The sequence below is a fragment of the Lycorma delicatula genome, chromosome 4 (genome assembly GCF_047948215.1).
Source record: "Lycorma delicatula isolate Av1 chromosome 4, ASM4794821v1, whole genome shotgun sequence".
NCBI classification, from domain to species: Eukaryota; Metazoa; Arthropoda; class Insecta; order Hemiptera; family Fulgoridae; genus Lycorma; species Lycorma delicatula.
This window is the reverse complement of record NC_134458.1, coordinates 2,109,629-2,130,441: the sequence shown is the minus strand read 5'-3', so window position 1 is coordinate 2,130,441 and position 20,813 is coordinate 2,109,629. Positions and strand designations below refer to the sequence as shown.

Below are 20,813 nucleotides of genomic sequence, written 5' to 3'. Positions count from 1 at the left end.
TCTCACTTTTATAATACACTCTTAATTTTAAAGTCAAATTATCAAAATAAATTCTTGAATGTCATAATTCTACACCTTTGAAACCAAATGTCCTTTCCCATTTCAACTACATCTTTAGTAATTTAATTTAACCAAAAACGTTTTACACTATGCTAACATCATTAAAATTCAATGTAAAGATTATTAGGCATGATGTTTCCAATCTTAATCTAAGAATTTTATGTAATAACAACATATTTAGTACTAATACAACTTTTCTAAGAATCATTTAGGGTAAGTGGATTTAGTTTAGAACCCTTAAATGAAATTACAAATGAAAACGTTTTATCCATAAAATATGCTTTGAAATATAGTTTTTATCCATAGATAGAATTATATAAAGTTATGTTCGGTTATAACTCATAATCCTTCAAGTATTTATTATTTCAATAACCAATTACAATATTTTTCCCTTTTCAATTATACATTTTTATCACACAGTAATATGAAAAAAACTGTTTATATGTTACTGTGTTAATTAAATTTAAATCCTTCTAATTCAAATGATATACTGGAAACACATCAAATGTAAATTAATTAAATAAAAGGAACTTACACAAATACATTAAGAAAAAAAACTTATACTCAATTTATATTTTTCATTAATAACAGTGATTAAATTGTTAAATACATAAATAATATACATACCACATGGAAGGACTATGACTCCAGACCTCGCTCTACCATTGCCAAACATTTTACGAAGACTCTTTTCTTGGTATGGTCGCAAAATTGCAGATGGTTTCAAATCGATACTAATAAGTGAAACAAGTAAAGCAATATAATTAAATATTTAATAACTGAATCGTACATTATCAATAAAACTGCTAATATTTGTTTTTTTTTTCTAATTTTTAGCCCAACTGGCTGCTATGGACAATGACCTCTGTTAAGACCAGTAAACAATTAAAAATGAACTGCAACTTCTACAGTTTAAGTTTGTTTGTTTGGAACTGCTTTAATAAGCAAGTTTAGAATTGACATTTATCTTACTTCAATAGCTATTTTCTTAAACATTTCATGTACGAAAGGACCATTTTTCAGGACTGCCATATTTTATTACTTTGAACTAATCATTAACACAATTATTCAGAGTTTTAACTTCAAGTGATTAGTTATTTCAAGTTGGAAAAAATGACTTCCTTAATCTTATTCTAACCAATAATGACATTCTTTCTAATCTCTGTTAAATTGTTAAAAAAACAATTTAAACATTATTCAATTTAACATTATTCCTGACAAAAAACTAGTCATAACATACCTGAATATCTATAACATTAAGAGTTTAATGGAGAATTCCAAGGTATATAAGGTAAATTAAAGAAGTAACATATATTTAAGTAGTGCAAATACCATTCTCAAATTTTGTAACTAAACCACTTAAAAACAAAAATTACTGTTTCAAAACCACCTGTTCAAAGACTACAGCAGTAAAATATAGATCTGATACAACTCCAGGTTCAATCATAAAATATTCATACTCACTTAATGTCTGGATTAACGGTGTCATTCCTAAAGTCATATTCTGCAAGTAACGGATGCTCTAATTCAATACATCTCTTTTGAACCAATTCAATTTTTTCCTATAATAAAAAAAATTATTTTAAAGGATGAACTACAGAACTACTTCATCTTATAATTTACAAAACAATTCATATACCTGTAACAGTTTTCTCTTTAGTCCATCTCATGCTACAAAGGATATGTCCCAGAGAGGATCATTCTTTCTTGCCAGTCAAATTTTATTAGTTTTGTGGTGCAGATCTGATCTTACTAGATTCTTCATTCTAAGGATGCCAGGGCATGGACAGCCAGTGAATTCTTAATATCTGTTACGGGGGCTGCCTGCTGTACTGACTTGATAGCTGATTTCCATTTTGTGGCCACACTGCAAGTCTAATTGTGACAAAGGCTGTTAGTCAGCGTCAAGTGTCTAAATCTCACCAAAGAAAAAAATCATAAAATCTGGTAAATTGTCTAACCTGATGAAAGAATTGTAATTATTTCTTCACCTAAATACCCACAAATACATGAAAAACAATCGTGCAGTAAAGTAGTTATAAAACAGTTCCTCAAGTATGAAAAATTAAAGAATCTATAATTATAATGTCTATTTCAGGTTTCAAAAAAATTAATATTTAACTGTCATTTGTTTCTTCAATGAAACTATTAAAATAATAATGAGAACCTGGAAGGAAGATTAGGATATCCATAATACAATATTAGATCTTTATAAAGATTTTGGAAAAAAATCTGATTTTAATAATGTTTTAACATTTGAACCATTTATTTTTAAAATTGACACAAAAACTGAAAAAGGTTTGATTAAATTATTAAGAAAAGGCCTTTCTCACATCAAAAACAAAATTAATTTAAGCTTGCATAGAATTAAAACTTATTTTATGTTTATTTAAGCATGTTAATCGACACAGAAAAGCAGTCAACCCTGACAGTTTATAGGCATCCTAACAAAAAAAAAACATCACTCCTGAAAATAGGATAACCATTTTCAATAACAAAAGTATGCTATAAGTCACAAGAAATTATGTAAGGAATAAGTGCCTTCTTTAATGAGAATAACATAGTGTTACACATAAGCTTGCTTAGTCAAACTGTAGATGATATTCATTACTAAATGTATATCCCACTAGTGGTATATTCCCTCTGCTGATCACATGAACAACCAAATAATAAACATTACTGCTCTTGAAGAAACTAATTCTTGATTATTTTTTATACAAGTTGTTTAATGTATCATATTAATAAGATTGGGTAAAGAGTGTAACACCACAAATTAATGCACAGCTTCCATCATGATTACTGAATGTTAGGCCCCATAATCATACTATAGGTAGCTGCACAGCTCCTCCACATAAGTGCAATCATTATCAAAAATGACACAGCTAATCTCAAGAATAAAAATCATTCTATATCAAAATTATCAAGGTTACTATAGAAAGTGAAGAGTAAAATGACTAACTATTTGCCTTCTTCACTTAGTGAAATATACTATTGTAGACCAGCATCCTAAGTCAACCTAAGTACAAGCAATTTCAAGCCCAACAATATCATTTTCTTTACCAATAGGATAATGGATATCATATACAGTGTAATAAATATCTATATAATTTGGTGAGAATAACTAATAAGTAGACACTGTAACACATGATATACAGACACCACAAAAATAAATTAATAATCTGCCCTTTTCTGTAGGAAAAATTCTATTGTAAACAATGTTCCATCTCAGCAGAAAAATGGATTATTGTACACCTACAGTTAACTACACAATAAATTCTAAAAATATACAAAAATTGTTATACTAATTTCAGGTAATTTCCCTTTCAGCGCTTATTTTAATAATAAAAAAGTTTTTACCACTTTTCAAAGATGTATCCTAATGGTTTTAAAACATCTGAACTATATCAGGGAAATAACAGCACATTTAAACAGTGCAACCAGATGCAAATTACAGCTCAATCAACTAGGTGTAGGTCACATCAAGCTCAGTAAGCTGGTGATTGAAAATTTACTTGAGTTCAGAAATCAAATCTGAATTGAGCAAAAAAAAAATGTGAATGAAAACAGATCCATAAATTTAAATTTGGGACACTGGATGTGAAATAATATAAAGATACAGTGGACATTCATATAAAAATAAAATATCTTTAAATGAAATATCAGATGGGTAGGGAAATTATCAGAAAAAAATGAATTTGTAACCATTGTAAATTCTGACCTAAATTTAAATTAAATTGAATTGGCTTATTTAAATTGGTGAATTTATTTGTATTTTATTTTATTATAAATTATTTTGTTATTTGGATTTCTTAATACGTCGACGGACCACATTTTTTAAAAATATAAAAGTTAAATTAGTAGCAGCATGATTCATAATTTTAAGAAATATGACATTATGTTTGAAAAATGAACAAACTTTTCTATAAAAAGAGTGTTACATTTGTATGAGTACACATACTCACACAGACTTGTTAATTCCGAGAAGTAACGGTGGGGTTAGACCAGTGAGAACATCAGAAAGCGTCAGTTTTGTGTTGGATTTTAACATGGTTAGTTTAGTGCAGTGAGTACGTTAAGCAAACTGATCACGAAATTCATAAACTATGATTTGTACAAAATACAGATATGAGAATTTAATGTCAAAGGCCTTTCCATAAAAACATTTCATGGATTTATCAGAAGACTGCTTTGAAAATGTAACATGTTATAATGACAAATTATGTTTAATATTATAATTAAAATTAATTTTGGATTGGCCAATGCTTTAGTATTATAAGTATTAATAAGATATTTTGTTAAGTTCTGATGTGTTTCTTCTATTACATAATAGTGGTTCTATGAACTCAAGTAGACTAGTTATGGGAGTATTGAGTCAAATGTGTTTATTGTCATTTTTCTTTATAAATTTATAAAATTAAAATCATTTTAAATATCATCTATTACTGAACACCACAGAATTATTTGTCAGTCATATGTAGGAGGAGAAAAACCATTTAAAATAACGTCTCCAGACAACAATCTTTCAAATAAAATATTTACATAAAACATGAGCTAGGGTTTTTCTTACAAGGGTAAAATAAAATACTGTGCAAGCTGTGTCAACAATGAGACACAAGATAGTAGAAATCTAACACTACAACCTTCTTAAAGAAACTTATTACAGATTTGGGAAGAAATGTATGAACTATTGCATAAATAAGATTAAAAAAAATACATAATAATGGTACAACCTAAAATTTTCAATAGATAGAAAATTAACTGCAAGTTAAAAAAAAAATATAAGTTATGTAAAAAATATATAATATTCATATTAATATTTCTTAATTCATACTTACCCTACAGAATGAACAACTGCATTTGTCGAAGATAAAAAAGTTTGCCTCCTTGCCCACACCACCTGCAATACAACTCGTCTCCATCACTATCAATTGAAAAGTTGCCGTCTCCATAGAAATTTTGGCAATCCTGGATATTAAAAAATAAGCATCATACCATTAAGCCTTTATATAACTCTTTGTCTTTTCATGGCTGAACCAATGCTGGACTTAAAAACTGAAAATCCAATAAGGCATAAATAATATTGACTAATTTACAGTAATCTTACAAATCATATTTCTAACACATTCTATCTATGATTATAATAGAAAAACAATGATTAAGAAAAAAAAGTTTTTTAAAGTTCTCTTAAGTGCGTTACCAATTTCTGAATTGCTTTTTTATGTACATAACAGATCTGTAAATACAATTTTTCTATCACCCTTAGATTTATATAAATTACGCTTAAAAAAAATTAAGGAAAAATATAGTTAAATTATAGTACATAGTAATAGTTAATATAGTTAAAATTTATAATTTTGCATGGCCAAAATAAATGGCCATACCTTTTTTTTCTTGTTTAGCCTACGGTAACTACCGTTTAGATAATTCTTCAGAGAATATGTATGAGTGTAAATAAAGTGTAGTCTTTTACAATCTCAGTTCGACCGTTCCTGAGATGTGTGGTTAATTGAAACCCAACCGCCAAAGAACACCGGTATCCACGATCTAGTATTCAAATCCGTGTAAAAATAACTGGCTTTACTAGGACTTGAACGCTGTAACTCTCGACTTCTAAATCAGCTGATTTGGAAAGACCACTCTAGACCAACCCGGTGGATTGCATGGTCATACCTGCGTTAGATTGATTTTGCTGATGCTTTTCTTTTATAAATAGCCTCAGGCACACCCTGAATTAATGTCAAACAGTAATCAGCTAGCATGTTAGGTTTCAATTTCCCTTAATAGCGGCTTTCCATCAATGAAAATGTCTTGGTGGAAACGTACACAGTGTTCAACACTTGTCTCTGAGGTTGTCTGGGAAAAACTCCAGATAGGAGTGGAGTAAATGTATTTTCAAAGACATTACATTCTATACCTCTGTATGAAGTAAGAAGTTGATTAATAATATCAACTGTCTGATTTTTGTTTGCTGAAAAAATTTTGCAAACGTCTTTAAATGAAGCCCGATCTGCATTTTCTACGTTATTTAACATTGATTTAAATGCATCATCTTCAACAAACTCTCTTATTTGAGGACAAACAAATATTCCTTCAATTTTTCCTTGATTTACATTCGGAAATTTCTGCCTGATGTACAAAGATCCGGAATTATCCTTCTTCATTGCTTTTATGGAATTTTTCATTAGTCCCAGCTTGATTGACTACAGGATTGAATAGAGGTTTTACAATAAGTTTAGGGACCCCTAGAAAGTAGTACATCAGTTCTTGTCCTTATGGTTTCTGGTACAGTTTTAACATGAAGTATACGTGTAATAATGCCAGAATGAAATGGGAGTTTTTAATAAAAACCAATAGTCTGTGTGTTAATCTGTTAATTATTTATGACTTTTTCATGAGGCCAAAAACTCCTAATTTTTTAAAGAAAAAATATTAAAAACTTTTGATTGGTTAGATTGAGGATAATGAAATCTTTGGTACAAACTTACCTAGCTTATAGCTTACTTAGTCCACTAAATGTAAAAAATGAGAAAATCTTTGTCAAAATGGAAATGGGTTGATTAATTTTCAATTTTGGAGGAAAAACAACCAATAAATCATTTAAAATCACACCCCTAGTGCTATCTATGTGCTCAGTTAAATACCATACTGTGCTACTACAGATAGCGTTAACTACACTTTTTCTGTTTATTTCTACTTTAGTCAGTATTGTTTTTCGGATTAAATTCTGAATGAAAGCAATGGGGCAAATAAAAGTTTAAATAAAGTTAAGCGGCAAATTGTGGGAATGTGTAGCAGATCATATGATATTGGTGAAGCATTAGCTGTCTAAAACCTGTGTGAGAACACTGAAAAAATTCAAGGATGGCTGTTGATGCTCTCCAAAGTGGAATGCCAAGAGAGACATCTCCTAAGCAGGATTGTGCACTGCTTTTTATTATCTAAAGCTGAATGAACTGTAAGCTGCCCAGTATTTCTTCATCCGTTCAGATCTTGCTTTCTTTTCTTCATCCGTAAACACCCTCTTTGTTGTATTTTGTCGTTTGTCTGTCTTTTGTTTAAATCTAATGCTTTTGTCTTTTAGCTTTGTAATTTTTCCAGTTTTATTCTGTAGGACAATCACGGAAATTCCCAATTCTTTCATATCTTCTCTAATTTCTTTGATCCATCCTACTTCTAGCTTTTGGAACCAAAGCTTTTCAATGATATTTCTTGACAGTCTTGATTCCGGTGTCCTTATGAGATGACCAAAGAAAGAGATTCTTTTTTTCCGCATAGTATCAGTAACAGGCTCTATTTCTCAATACACCACCTCATTTGGCACAATCCACTTTTTCGTGTTTTTTATTGATACACGTTCTGACAATTCTCCTCTCTATTTTCACAATTTTTTCAATTCGGTTTTTCTGAGTGATTTTGAAAAGGGTCTCGCTTCCGTAGGTGACTACTGGCTGTACTACAGTTTTATAATGTTGTTTTGTTTTAGCAGAAAGGCATTTTTTGTTATATGTTGACCGAGTTAATTGTTGGGATTTAATCATTTTATTTGTCCTGTTTTGCCATGTCACTTTTTCATTTAAATTATAAGTTATTATTTCCCCTAGATATTTAAATTGTTTTACTAATTTAATTTTCTGATCTATGGCCATTAGTCAGTTTTTTCGAAAGAGATATGAAGGCCTATCTTTTGTGCTAGGTTTTGAAGGCTCATGATTTGTGTTTTGGCTTCTTGAATATTATTTGCTAAAAGAGCAAGGTCATCTGCAAATCCTAGGCAATTTAGTGTGATGGAGTTTTTCTTAGTACCCATTTTTATATTTTTGGGATTTATTTCATTCCATTTTCTCATGACAAATTCGAGGGCGCAGTTAAAAAGGAGTGGTGAGAGGCCGTCTCCTTGCCTCAATCCAGTTCTTGTGTAGAAGGGTTGAGAGAGTTCACCTCTGAATTTCACTCTGGACTGGGTATCGGTTAAAGTTAATTTTATCAAGTCGACGAAGGTGATTATTAGTTGTTTTTTCCGTCTTTTATATAAGTCCATCATAAGTTTTAGGGATATTATTTGCTCCGGGCAACCTCTCCATGGCCTAAATCCCCCTTGGTATTCCCCAAGTTCCAGTTCAAGTTGGTCTTTGCATCGGTTGTATATGATTCTCGACATGATTTTTTATGTGCAATCCAGGAGAGATATGCCTCTGTAGTTTTCTGGATTAGTTTTATCCCCTTTTTTATGTAATGGATGAATGAGGGCTGTGGTCCAGTGTTCTGAAGTTTTTTTTCGTTCCATATTTTCACGAGGCATAGATGTAAATAAATTTTTTCTGACTGAATAAACTGATGAATGTTTCCAGAGTTCTGCGAAAAGCTGGTCTTCTCCGCTTGCTTTGTAGTTTTTTATTTCATTTAAGGCTGCGAGAACTTCTTGAATTGTTGGCGGGTTGATATTTACCGGTGAAGTTTTAACTGGAGTTTCAGTGTCAATCTCAAAACGCTCTGGGGAGTCGTCACAGTTCAGGAGTCTATTGAAGGTTTCTGCCAAAATTTCAGCATTTTCTTTATTGGTGTGGGCCATATTTCCTTTTTTTCCTCTCAGCATAAGGGTGGGTGGTTCATATCTTTTAAGAGCCTGACCAAAAATTTTATAATAGTCTCTGGAGTTAGTTTTCTTGGAACTTTCTTCTATTTGCTGAATCAAGTTTTTTTGGGCTTGTCGTTTGGTTCCTCTTATAATTTTCTGAGTTATTTTCCTTTGTTTGGTGAATTCATGGTTAGATTCTTCAGTTTTCTGGGTTTGGTGGTTGATCCAAGCCCGTTGTCGGTCTTTGAATGCTTTGTCACATTCTTCATTCCACCATTGGTGTTTTTTTCTTGGGTTTATAGGGGCTAGTTCTTCAGCTATTTCTTTCAGTTGGGATGTCAGTTCTTTTAAATTATTAGTTAATTTGATTTTTTTTGTTGTTTCTTCAAAGATGGCATTGTTTATTAATTTATGTGGATCATAAGCTCTTTTGTTTTTAGGTTGGGATTTTTTCTTTTTATGAGGGGTGAATTTTATTTTAACTTTAATTAAGTAATGGTCCGATGATCCAGTATCTGTTCCTCTCAAGACTTTTACATTATAAATCTCCTTGTGATAATTCCGGTCCATGCCTACATGATCGAGTTACCATTCTCCTTTTTTCCAATCTGGGTGTTTCCAAGTCTTCAATTTGTTTGGTTTTCTCATAAAATAGGTGGATTTTGAGATCATATTATGGTTTCTGCAAAATTCGACAAGTCTTTGGCCGTTCTTGTTAGTTTTCTTCTGGGCAGGCCATTTTCCGATAATATCACGATATCTTCGTTCTTTAACAAGTTGGGCATTAAAGTCCCCTATTAAAATCTTGGTGTGGGTCTTATTTATGTTGTTTGTAGTTTGGTCAAGAAGTTCCCAGAATTTGTCCATCTCTTCTCTATCTTTTTTAAGATTGTTTTTGTCATTGGTGGGAGCATGGACATTTATTATGGTGTAGAATTTATTGGCTGATTTATTGGCTGAAGGTTGAAATCCTGGGGGAGTAAGACTTAAATTCTACGACTAAGTCAATTATTTTAAGATTGATTGCAAATCCTGTTCCCAACTGTGGGCAATTCTTCATCACACGTTTCCCGGGGATTCCTTTGTAAATTCTGTAACCCTGAGATTCAAACGGCTCTCGATCGGTGTTTCTCATTTCTTGAAGTCCTGCGATTAGGATTTTTTGTTTGTCCATTATGTCTGTTAGAGTTTTTAGTTTGTCGGGTTGAGTTAGAGAATTAATGTTGTGAGTGGCAATGTAGTTTATTTGCTTGTGTTTTATCCTCAATTTTAAAGTTGTGTTGTTTTTGGGTGTTTCCAAACGCTCAGATTCATTGTTATCTTTTAAGCAGCTGCCCACCGGATCCGAGTGCAGCCTTCTCTGGTATTTACCAGACGGTTGATTTTTTCTTAAAAGACCTTCCATATTTGACTTTCAAAGGCAAGTCAGCCTTGGGTGGGAATAAATTCCAGAGTTACAACTCTGGATGTGATCCAGAGAGGTGATTCCGATTTAGTTCACCAGTAGAAATCTCCATGTTTTTAACTGGTTATCCAAACGAACCAACGTGGAGGCGCAAACTGATTTTCTTAATTGAGATATTAAGTATGGAGAAAGTTTAAATCGGTTCCGGAATCATTTCATCCAATATGTTATTTATAGGTACAAAAAGTTTGTAATTTGATTAAATAAATATTTTCTGAATTCAGTTTTATTTATTTTCTTCATTTGTATCCCTAAACTTATTTTAAGGACTGTAGTTGGTACAGACAAATGTTAGACCCAAAAATAACAGTTAATTCACACTTTTGACAATTTTTGTTTAAAATACAGTACTATAATTAAAAGTTACATAAAATGTGTATTTTAACTTAGAATATCCATTTAAAAAATAAATAATTACTAAATTAGTCCATTAGAAATAAATATTTATAATTTTTTATCGACTTAATAATTTGTTATAATTAATTGTTCAACTTTAATGTTTTCTTTATAAATGCTCATTATATGCCAAGTTTACAATTTATGTGAGAACTTTAATGTCGTAATTTGTTTTATGAATTTGATCATCAATCCAAACCCCATTTATTCAAGAATCATGTGCATGCTGAAGGGAACAGAGTTCAAACCTGTTTATTTTAATCGGTTATAATTCCTAAGTTTAAGAAGAATTTTATAGATAATGTAATTTTTAATTCTGTTTAAATATTTTCATTATGAAGTAATTATTGAAAAAATAAATAAATACATCCTTATTTTATTTACGTACAACTGTTATTATACATCCTACCCTAAGATGTATGGAGAAAAGTAGCTGAAACAAGATTGTATCAGAATGCAAAAAACTGATAGGAAATGTCTACACCTCAACAGACATGGCACCTTTGAAAATTGTTACAAATTTGTTTTCTTTCTCTAGCAGATAAATTATTATAACCACCTTCTCATCACATGTGCTGAATGAGATCATTAATAGAGAAATTATTATTCATTTATACTTCCTTGTCACAAGTAAAGAAATTACTGTGATTGCGAAAAATATCGGTTTTCAGATTTCAATGGAAATATCCATTTTCACTAGTTTCAGTGTGATGTCTGTACATACGTACGTATGTATCTCGCATAACTCAAAAATGATTAACCATAGGATGTTGAAATTATTGATTTAGGAATGTCATAAACATTCTAACATAACATCTATGTTATCTATTTATATGTCATAACATCTTTTGATTGCAATCGACTGAACCAAAAATGCCCAAAATCAAAAGGACTTTTTTTAACTTCAGTATCATTGATAGATTTTCAATGATATATCTTGGACCACTGAATGTGAAAATAGGAGGAGAAAAGATTATGAAGGTAGAAGAATTTTGTTATTTGGAAAGTAGAATTACTAAAGATGGACGAACCAGGAGCGATATAAAATGCCGAATAGCACAAGCGAAACGAGCCTTCAGTCACAAATATAATTTGTTAACATCAAAAACTAATTTATATGTCAGGAAAAGATTTTTGAAAGTATATGTTTGGAGTGTCGCTTTATATGGAAGTGAAACTTGGACGATCGGAGTATCTGAGAAGAAAAGATTAGAAGCTTTTGAAATGCGGTGCTATAGGAGAATGTTAAAAATCAGATAGGTGGATAAAGTGACAAATGAAGAGGTATTGCGGCAAATAGATGAAGAAAGAAGCACTTGGAAAAATTTAGTTAAAAGAAGAGACAGACTTATAGGCCACATACTAAGGCATCCTGGAATAATCGCTTTAATATTGGAAGGACAGGTAGAAGGAAAAAATTGTGTAGGCAGGCCACGTTTGGAATATGTAAAACAAATTGTTAGGGATGTAGGATGTAGAGGGTATACTGAAATGAAACGACTAGCACTAGATAGGGAATCTTGGAGAGCTGCATCAAACCAGTCAAATGACTGAAGACAAAAAAAAAATGTTAATGAAATATTTGCATCTTACAAGAAGATTAACCTCCGATTGTAAAAAAAATTTACTTTTTTTTTATTATTATTGAATTATTTATCATAAAAGTTATAAGCAAAAATAAAATTTTTATGTACTTTCATTCAAAAAAAATATGTATGTGTAATTAAATACGCGTACAAGGAAATTATTTAGTGTCGACATCAGATTTTTATTTTTAATAATGAGTGCAAAATTAATAATATAATCGAACAAAATAGCCTTAAAAAATAATGTAGTTTTTTAATTCGTTACGACCTACCAGAAATTCCTCTTTGCTTTTATTAAATAATGCTATTCAAATAAAAAAGCTAGTTATAAAAACAGTAATTTTTTGCCATTATTAAGTAATATTAACCATGTGCACTCTCTGCAAACATGGACACATGTTAAACACATTCAGTTGAATAAAACTCAGATTGCAGCTAAGTAACAGGGTGTACAAGAGTTCTTAAAAGCACACACATACAGCAATGCATTACCTAATATTAAGAATGTATTCTTTTTTTAATAATATTTCGAATGTACAGAATTCAGGGCTGGGGAGAGATATGCAGGCATTTACTAACAAGATGGCAAAACACAGACCACAAGCAGCCATGTTCAATTTTTTGAAATGCTGTAAGCAATTCACATCAAGTAACTAATGTAAAGCTGAAACATCAACAATTTCATTGCGGGGAACCAACTTTAATTCAGACTACTATCCATTGAAAGTCAAGTTAATTTTCATCCCACAAAACAATAGAAAAAGAAGCCCAAGCTTTACACTAATACAACTCGAACCTTAACAATCACAATGTTCAGTAAACTATTGGCCAAATTTCAAAAAATAGTTAATTCAAATATAAGAAAAAAATGTATCTTTTATATTGTATTAAATATATCTTTTGTGTGATAAACATGTAAGAAAACATCAATGGTGGGATGAAAAATGTAAAAAAACAAAAGAACAGAGGAAAAAAGCTTGGGAAAATGGTACAATAAGAAGACTGAAGGGAATTGAGTGGAATTCGTGAAAGAATGGAACCTATTATCAAAAATGTAAAAGGAATTTTGACAGAAGAGAATTAGAAAGAATTGAAAACGCATTCTTAAATAACAAAACAAGATCTTTTTACCAAACTTTTAAAAAAAGTAATCCAAGGACACCTAGTCCCAAGTCTAAATCTTAAGGATAAACATGGAAATTTGATTCTCAATAGCAAGGATAACTGCAAAAGATTGGCAATTTTTTTTAAAAATTCTTGTATTGTGACCCCCCCCCCCTTCCAATAGAAAGAATAGAATTTTCAAAAACTCACGAATAGAGAAGACTCTCCTTCAAACCCACATAATGAAGAAGATATATATTAAAATTAATCCAAAAACTAAAAAGTTATAAAAGCAGTCGAGGAAGAGCAAATAATGGGGGAATTCCTTTAACTAGCTAATAATAAATATTTTATGAAAATAAAGAAAACCATAATGAAAAATCATTATGGTTGGGAAACCATAATGGAAAATAGCATTAATCCACCCATATATTTAAAAAAAGGAGACAAAACTGAAATGAACTTCAGAAGAATTTCACTTGCTCTCGGTCCCTTACAAAATTTTATCATTATCACCTTTGAGAAGGATCAAACCATATGTGGAGAAATTTCTAGGAGAATACGAAAGGGGATTTAGGAAATGTAGATCAGATCTTTTCTTTAAATCTATCCTGAGGCACAGGATTATTAACAGTAAAAATAGAACTGTAACATTCAAACTTCAAAAAAAGATGGAATGTATGATCGATGAGTAGGAATAGTTTGGAGAATGTTAAAGTTAATTAAGGACTCTTAACAAAAAAAGTCCCAAATGTTAAATTCTTGGGGGAATTATCAGAGCCATTGGAAAGTGTGACAGGAGTTAGACAAGCAGATGGAATTTCACCACTTAAATGTCCTCAAGAAAGCTAACTGAGAATGAGGAAAGAGTTAACAGAAAGGTACAAAAAATCTAACTAGGAAGATAGCAGTTGTCTGTTTGCAAATGATATTCCATTTTTGTAGTAAGAACAAGAGACCTTAATAGAGCTGCTAAAAATAGTTGCTGAGAAACATGGTCCAAATATATCCTTTGTAAAACAGCAATGAGACTAAGTATTTTATGCAATACAATGCCTTTCTCTGAACAGCAATGAACATATTTAAAGGATTAGAAATATGAATAAGAGAATACGAAGAATAATTCTAGGACCCAGAATACCAAAGGAATGCAGGAAGGCTAACTAAAACGATCTTCAACCACTTCTATAAGAACAAAAAAATACCAGTGGACTGAAACAATTAAGAATATTGAAAAAAAACAATTCTGGACTGAGAAAGAAGGTATAGAGAGAACAGTCAAAAAATTTCAAGGTTTTCCAAACAACATATGAGGAGTAGTGAGTTACTCAGAGGAGAAAAGGGAAGCAGCAAGTTAGAATGAAGAACTATTGGAAGGATTGCAAGATGGAAATAAGAGTAAGAATAAATTCTAAATAAGGATTGTTATATGTAGTCCATAAATGGTCTAAAAAAGAGAGAATATTGTAATATCAATTAATAATAATAAATAATACACATATTCTCAGCTGGAATATAAATTTAGTCAATGAACAAATAAATCTGACGTGGACACCACGATTTCCTTGTACGCCTACTAAATTACATTACAATTTTTTTTTAAATGAGAAGTACATAAAATCTTATTTCATTAATTACTTATAGATAAATATTTATACAATTATTAATTCAACAATCTTACCAGAAATATTAGGATGGAGTAAAAGTCCCTATATTATTCTTTAAATATAGTTTTATATCCACCTAATACGAGGGTTATTTTTTTTCAAGGTCTGATCGATCACAAAATTAAAATCACAGTGAAAAAAAAACTTTCTAAAACCCTCGTCATAGAACTGTGATTTCAACCTTGTTTCTACGCTAGTCTGCAGCTCGATGTGTGTGCCAAAATGTTGTCCTCCTAGCCAGCGTTTCATGTGAGCAAAGAGGTGAAAATTGGATGGAGCCAAGTCCGGGCTGTATGGTGGGTGATCAAACACTTCCCAACGAAAACACTGCAGGAGCTTCCTGCAGCGTTGTGGTTGACAATCGATTCCTTCCCTGACCGCCTGCATCATGAACATCTGTACGTCCTGCTTTAAAGTTCCTGCATCATTCTCGCACTTTGCTGTCACTCATTGAAGTTTCACCGTACACATTACTTATTAGTCGATGAATTTCAGCTGCATTACACCCCTCAGCCTGAAGAAAGCGAATTACCGCACGCACTTCACACTTGGCGGGAGATTTTGTTGTAGACACGTTTACGTGCTAGCTGCGTGTTCAGAACTAAACAAAGTGATGCGGCGTGATTGAAGATCATACTGGAGACGCTGCGCAACACATATGCGCAAAGGTTCATCCTCTTTTTGCACAGGTTTTTATTTTGCGACCGATCAGACCTTGAAAAAAAATAACCCTCGTACTATGTTTTTTAAATGATGATATAACCATCAACAAAAACGAATAATCAGATGTTTCATCAAATCTGATGTGGACACCACATAACTTAATTGTACGGCCATTAAATTACATACAAATTTTTAAATTAAAGTACATAAAATTTTATTTCATTAATAACTTATTGAATTATTTGTTATAGGCAGAGGTTAATAGTTATTAATAAATTAATATTATTATTATGCTTTTACGGCCAACATGGGACCACTTAAGTCAATTTTAGTTGGATCTTTTCTGAGTAAAGCGTGTTATTTTACTCTTCCGAGCTGCCCAGTATTTCTTCATCCGTTCAGATCTTGCTTTCTTTTCTTCATCCGTAAACACCCTCTTTGTTGTATTTTGTCGTTTGTCTGTCTTTTGTTTAAATCTAATGCTTTTGTCTTTTAGCTTTGTAATTTTTCCAGTTTTATTCTGTAGGACAATCACGGAAATTCCCAATTCTTTCATATCTTCTCTAATTTCTTTGATCCATCCTACTTCTAGCTTTTGGAACCAAAGCTTTTCAATGATATTTCTTGACAGTCTTGATTCCGGTGTCCTTATGAGATGACCAAAGAAAGAGATTCTTTTTTTCCGCATAGTATCAGTAACAGGCTCTATTTCTCAATACACCACCTCATTTGGCACAATCCACTTTTTGGTGTTTTTTATTGATACACGTTCTGACAATTCTCCTCTCTATTTTCACAATTTTTTCAATTCGGTTTTTCTGAGTGATTTTGAAAAGGGTCTCGCTTCCGTAGGTGACTACTGGCTGTACTACAGTTTTATAATGTTGTTTTGTTTTAGCAGAAAGGCATTTTTTGTTATATGTTGACCGAGTTAATTGTTGGGATTTAATCATTTTATTTGTCCTGTTTTGCCATGTCATTTTTTCATTTAAATTATAAGTTATTATTTCCCCTAGATATTTAAATTGTTTTACTATTTTAATTTTCTGATTGTTTACCGTAATGTGCTCTATTACCAGAGGATCTATGGCCAATAGTTCAGTTTTTTCCAAAGAGATATGAAGCCCTATCTTTTGTGCTAGGTTTTGAAGGCTCATGATTTGTGTTTTGGCTTCTTGAATATTATTTGCTAAAAGAGCAAGGTCATCTGCAAATCCTAGGCGATTTAGTGTGATGGAGTTTTTCTTAGTACCCATTTTTATATTTTTGGGATTTATTTCATACCATTTTCTCATGACAAATTCGAGGGCACAGTTAAAAAGGAGTGGTGAGAGGCCGTCTCCTTACCTCATCCCGTTTTTATGTAGAAGGGTTGAGAGTTCACCTCTGAATTTCACTCTGGACTGGGTATTGGTTAAAATTAATTTTATCATGTTTACGAGTTTAGGGAGAAGGCCCAGGTTTCTCAGAATATTCAGCATGGATGGTCGGTGTATACAATCAAATTAATATATATACATTTTTAAAAAAAGATTTCATCAATTAAAATTAAATTTTCTATAACTCTGGAACCAATAAAAATAAGTACCACTTATGATATATCATTTAAAAGCTCTCACTGAGAGCTTATTACTGCACAAAGTCCAAAATCCATATTTTCTGATTTTTGGCTTTTTTTGGTAGCTTTTGGTTCAGTTGACTGCAATCAAAAGGGAAGGTGCACATATTACAAGGGTTCTAAATCCAAAATTTCATCATACTATGGCTAATCGTTTTTGAGTTATGCGAAATACATACATATGTAGAGACGTCATGCCATAAATATTCAAAATGGATTCAGGGATGGTTGAAATCTGAAAACCAAATTTTTCACCAACACAATACTTCCTTCACTTTGTAAAAAGAAGTAAAAAATTTGATTAGTTATTAGAAAATAGTAAAATGTTAAAGAATAAGACGTGTAATTTTGTAGTGAATAGTTTGTGTTTAACATTTATTATCTATTACTTTACTTCCCAAGGACACCACAATGTAATTATTTAGTAAAAGAAACTGAACCAAACAAAATTTTAATAGACCTGGGGAAAACATTAAAAGAGAATTGCAGCTCCCAATGGGAACATCTATATTTTGTTGAAAGAATTAAAAAACTAAGTAAAAAACATTTATCTTTTAGCACAAGAAAAAAAGGGATGGATAACTTAATACTGCAGCGCAAGTCTTGTCGTTTCTTTTTACTCCAACTCCTTCCCATTAAAATAAAAATTAGGATTTAATAACTTTGAATAGGCTTAACAAAAATTGAAAACATAATGGCAGAACATAAAAGTTCAGTTTATAAACAAAATGTAAATAAGAATCAAACCAAAATTCTTTCAAAATATAGCATGAATTTGGTGTCATCTTATATTTATACTCTTAGTTTAAGTAACTTATTAGTGTAATATTACTTTAATACTTATTTAGATATTTCAATAAATAATGTGTAACAATAAATAATGTTTCAATAAAACAATGAAAAAGTTCTTTTATGTAATTACAGGTGATTGTGGAATTGAATGGAATGAATGCATTACATCTGGATGACTAGATCTTCTAATAACATTACTGTATACTTTCATTATTTCTAAAAATTCTCAATTCTGTTAGTGAAACCCGACATTCAGTTTTGATTTCTGCAACTGTATACTCGTTATTATTATAACTGTATGAAATTTCACATATTATCGCCGTAAAGGAAATGAATCTCATTTGAACTGTAAATTTCCAAACCGCCAAAAATCTGCTAATTCAACGCAATAAATTTTGATCTACTTTTCAATCGAGTTAAAATTTTAAGAAAGTTGACATATGAACTCGTACAGACCCACTGACAGTCTCTTTTGGTCTTAAAAATATTATACAAGGAAGAAACAAATTTAAACAGTAATTTTGCTATTCTACACAGCAAGCAGTGTTCTGAGCTGGATAGTGGAGTGGGAGTTATGTTCGGTATGTTACAGCAGGAAAACCAGCTTCGTTAGCTCTTCCGCTCTGTTCTGTCGTCAGTACAGCAATGAGCGAGTAAGAGATTCTGTTGTCTATCGCACAACGTATAATCATAAAATTTTTAACTAATAAAGGCATTAAACCCGTGAAAATTTTAACTCTTAAATATACAGTTTGGGGACATTATACTGTCCTAGAACCAAGTGTATACACGGGCCCGACAATTTAAGGGTGAACGAGATAGTGTAGAAAACAAGTCACGATCAACGCCCAAGGTCAAGTTTTACGAATGTTTTCGTCTAATTCAAGAACTTATCGAAGGTGACCGTCAATTCAGCGTTGAAGAAATCACTTCAGAAGTGGGTATCGGCTATGGGAGTGCTCAAAACATTATCACTGATCATCTTGGCTTGAAAAAAAAATTAGTGCTCGATGGGTTCCAAGGTCGTCGACTGAAAATCCAAAACAGGTCAGGTTGAAAACATTTAAGACTTCTGAACCGATTTCGGCAAAAAGAAGACTATTTTTTGAGGCGCATCATCACATGTGATCAGACATGGATCTACTATAACAATCTGGAGTCATGGTACTAATAAAATAAAATGCACTAGAAAACCCTCGACCACCCTCCCAGGTCCAGATTTATCCCCATGTGACTATTTTTGTTTGCGCCCTTGAAACAATTGCTTGGAGGGGAATGATTCGAAAACAATGAAGACATCGGAGGAGCATGTATGCAATCGGTTAACAACTTGTCAGGCTTTTTTACTCAAGCTTCCAAAACATTGGCAAAAGTGTGTAAATCATGCAGGAGACTATATAGAGAAACGATGAAGGTACGAATTGTATTAATCAATAAGTTTATAAAAAAAAATTTATATTTGATTCACACTCATAATACACAATACAATAGAAAAAATACAATACAAAACTTTTCACGTACTTACTTAACAAACTATGACTCCTAAGGCTGAATGCATATACCATGATTCACCATAAAAAGTAGCTGGTCCTACATTCTTGGCACAAGCTGTACATTTTAGCGGCACATCTTTCAACTTTTCTGGATCTGTAAAATTTTTAAAAAATTTATTGTTTTTACTCAAAACAAATTTTACGACACTTTACGTAAATAAACAGTCACCAACAAGCAACAAAGCGTGGTTCATGCTGGATGGGGCTCTCCAGCTCATTACAGATTACAAGTTCGAGATCACCTAAATGAAGCATATCCAAACAGATGGATTACTCTATGAGGCCCTGTAGCATGGCCTACAAGGTCTCCCGCTCTTAATCCTCTTGATGTTTTCTTATGGGAGCCTACAACACTCCTTGGATACAAGAACTGTGCGCAATAATTCTAAATTGGATTGGGCATCTTTGCAAGGGTCCAGCAGTCAACGAAAAAACACCTGGGTGATTTTATTTTGAATGAGGGTCGCTATTCTTAACAGTTACTGTAGTAACTGTTAACATAAAGACAAGTAATGTGAATTATTTTTTAATATTAATATCATTTATTATAATATTTTCATTATTAAATTACTATAATTTTTAATAAGATTATTCCAGTAGAGATCGTAGCGGGTTACTTAATTTTTATCAGGAGTAAATGAAAACTGGTTTTTTAATCTAGTAACTCGCTTAGAATTTTTGCTATAACTTTGTTATTTATGAACGAATTTCAATAGATCAGGCATCATTTTCTTTGCCATAAATGCTTAACATATTTTTTGATAACATAACATTTAAATGTTATGTTGTTGAGTGCTTAGGGATACAGAGTAGCTGGACCGAAGGTGCAACCATATCGGAGAGGTATCTGTTGAGAGCCAGACTAAGGAATGATTCCTGAAAGAGGGCAGCAGCTCTTTCAGTAGTTGTTAGGGGCGTGAGTCACAATGACTTAAACGGCCATATCAACATCACTCAGTCCTCTGAGTATTGCGCAGCTGAAAGCAATGGAAAACTACAGCTGCTTTTTTTCCAAGAAAATGAGGCTCTGCATTTTCACATAGCAATAATGGAGGTGCCTTCCTTGGTAAAATATTCCGGAGGTAAAATAGTCCCCCGTTCGGATCTCCGGGTGGGGACTACTAAGGAAGGGGTCACCAGAAAATTAAAAAATAACATTCTACGAGTCGGAGCGTGGAATGTTAGAAGCTTAAAAAAGGTTGGTAGGCTAGAAAATTTAAAAAGGGAAATGGGTAGGACAAATGTGGATATAGTAGGAATTAGTGAGGTTCGGTGGGAAGAGGAAGGCGACTTTTGGTTGGATGATTTTAGAGTAAGCTTTTGAAATGTGGTGC

General features: G+C 31.9%; 1 protein-coding gene across 1 annotated transcript in view; it reads right to left on the bottom strand.

The window, feature by feature from the left end:
* LOC142323043 (general transcription and DNA repair factor IIH helicase/translocase subunit XPB-like) overlaps positions 1-19,550 on the bottom strand; it is a 52,121-nt gene extending 32,571 nt beyond the window's left edge. The window contains 4 exon segments of the mRNA XM_075362135.1: positions 688-794; positions 1,525-1,622; positions 4,896-5,112; positions 19,452-19,550. Coding sequence (XP_075218250.1) covers positions 688-794; positions 1,525-1,622; positions 4,896-5,009 — 319 coding nt within the window. The 5' untranslated portion in view covers positions 5,010-5,112; positions 19,452-19,550.
* Positions 19,551-20,813: the final 1,263 nt, after the last annotated feature.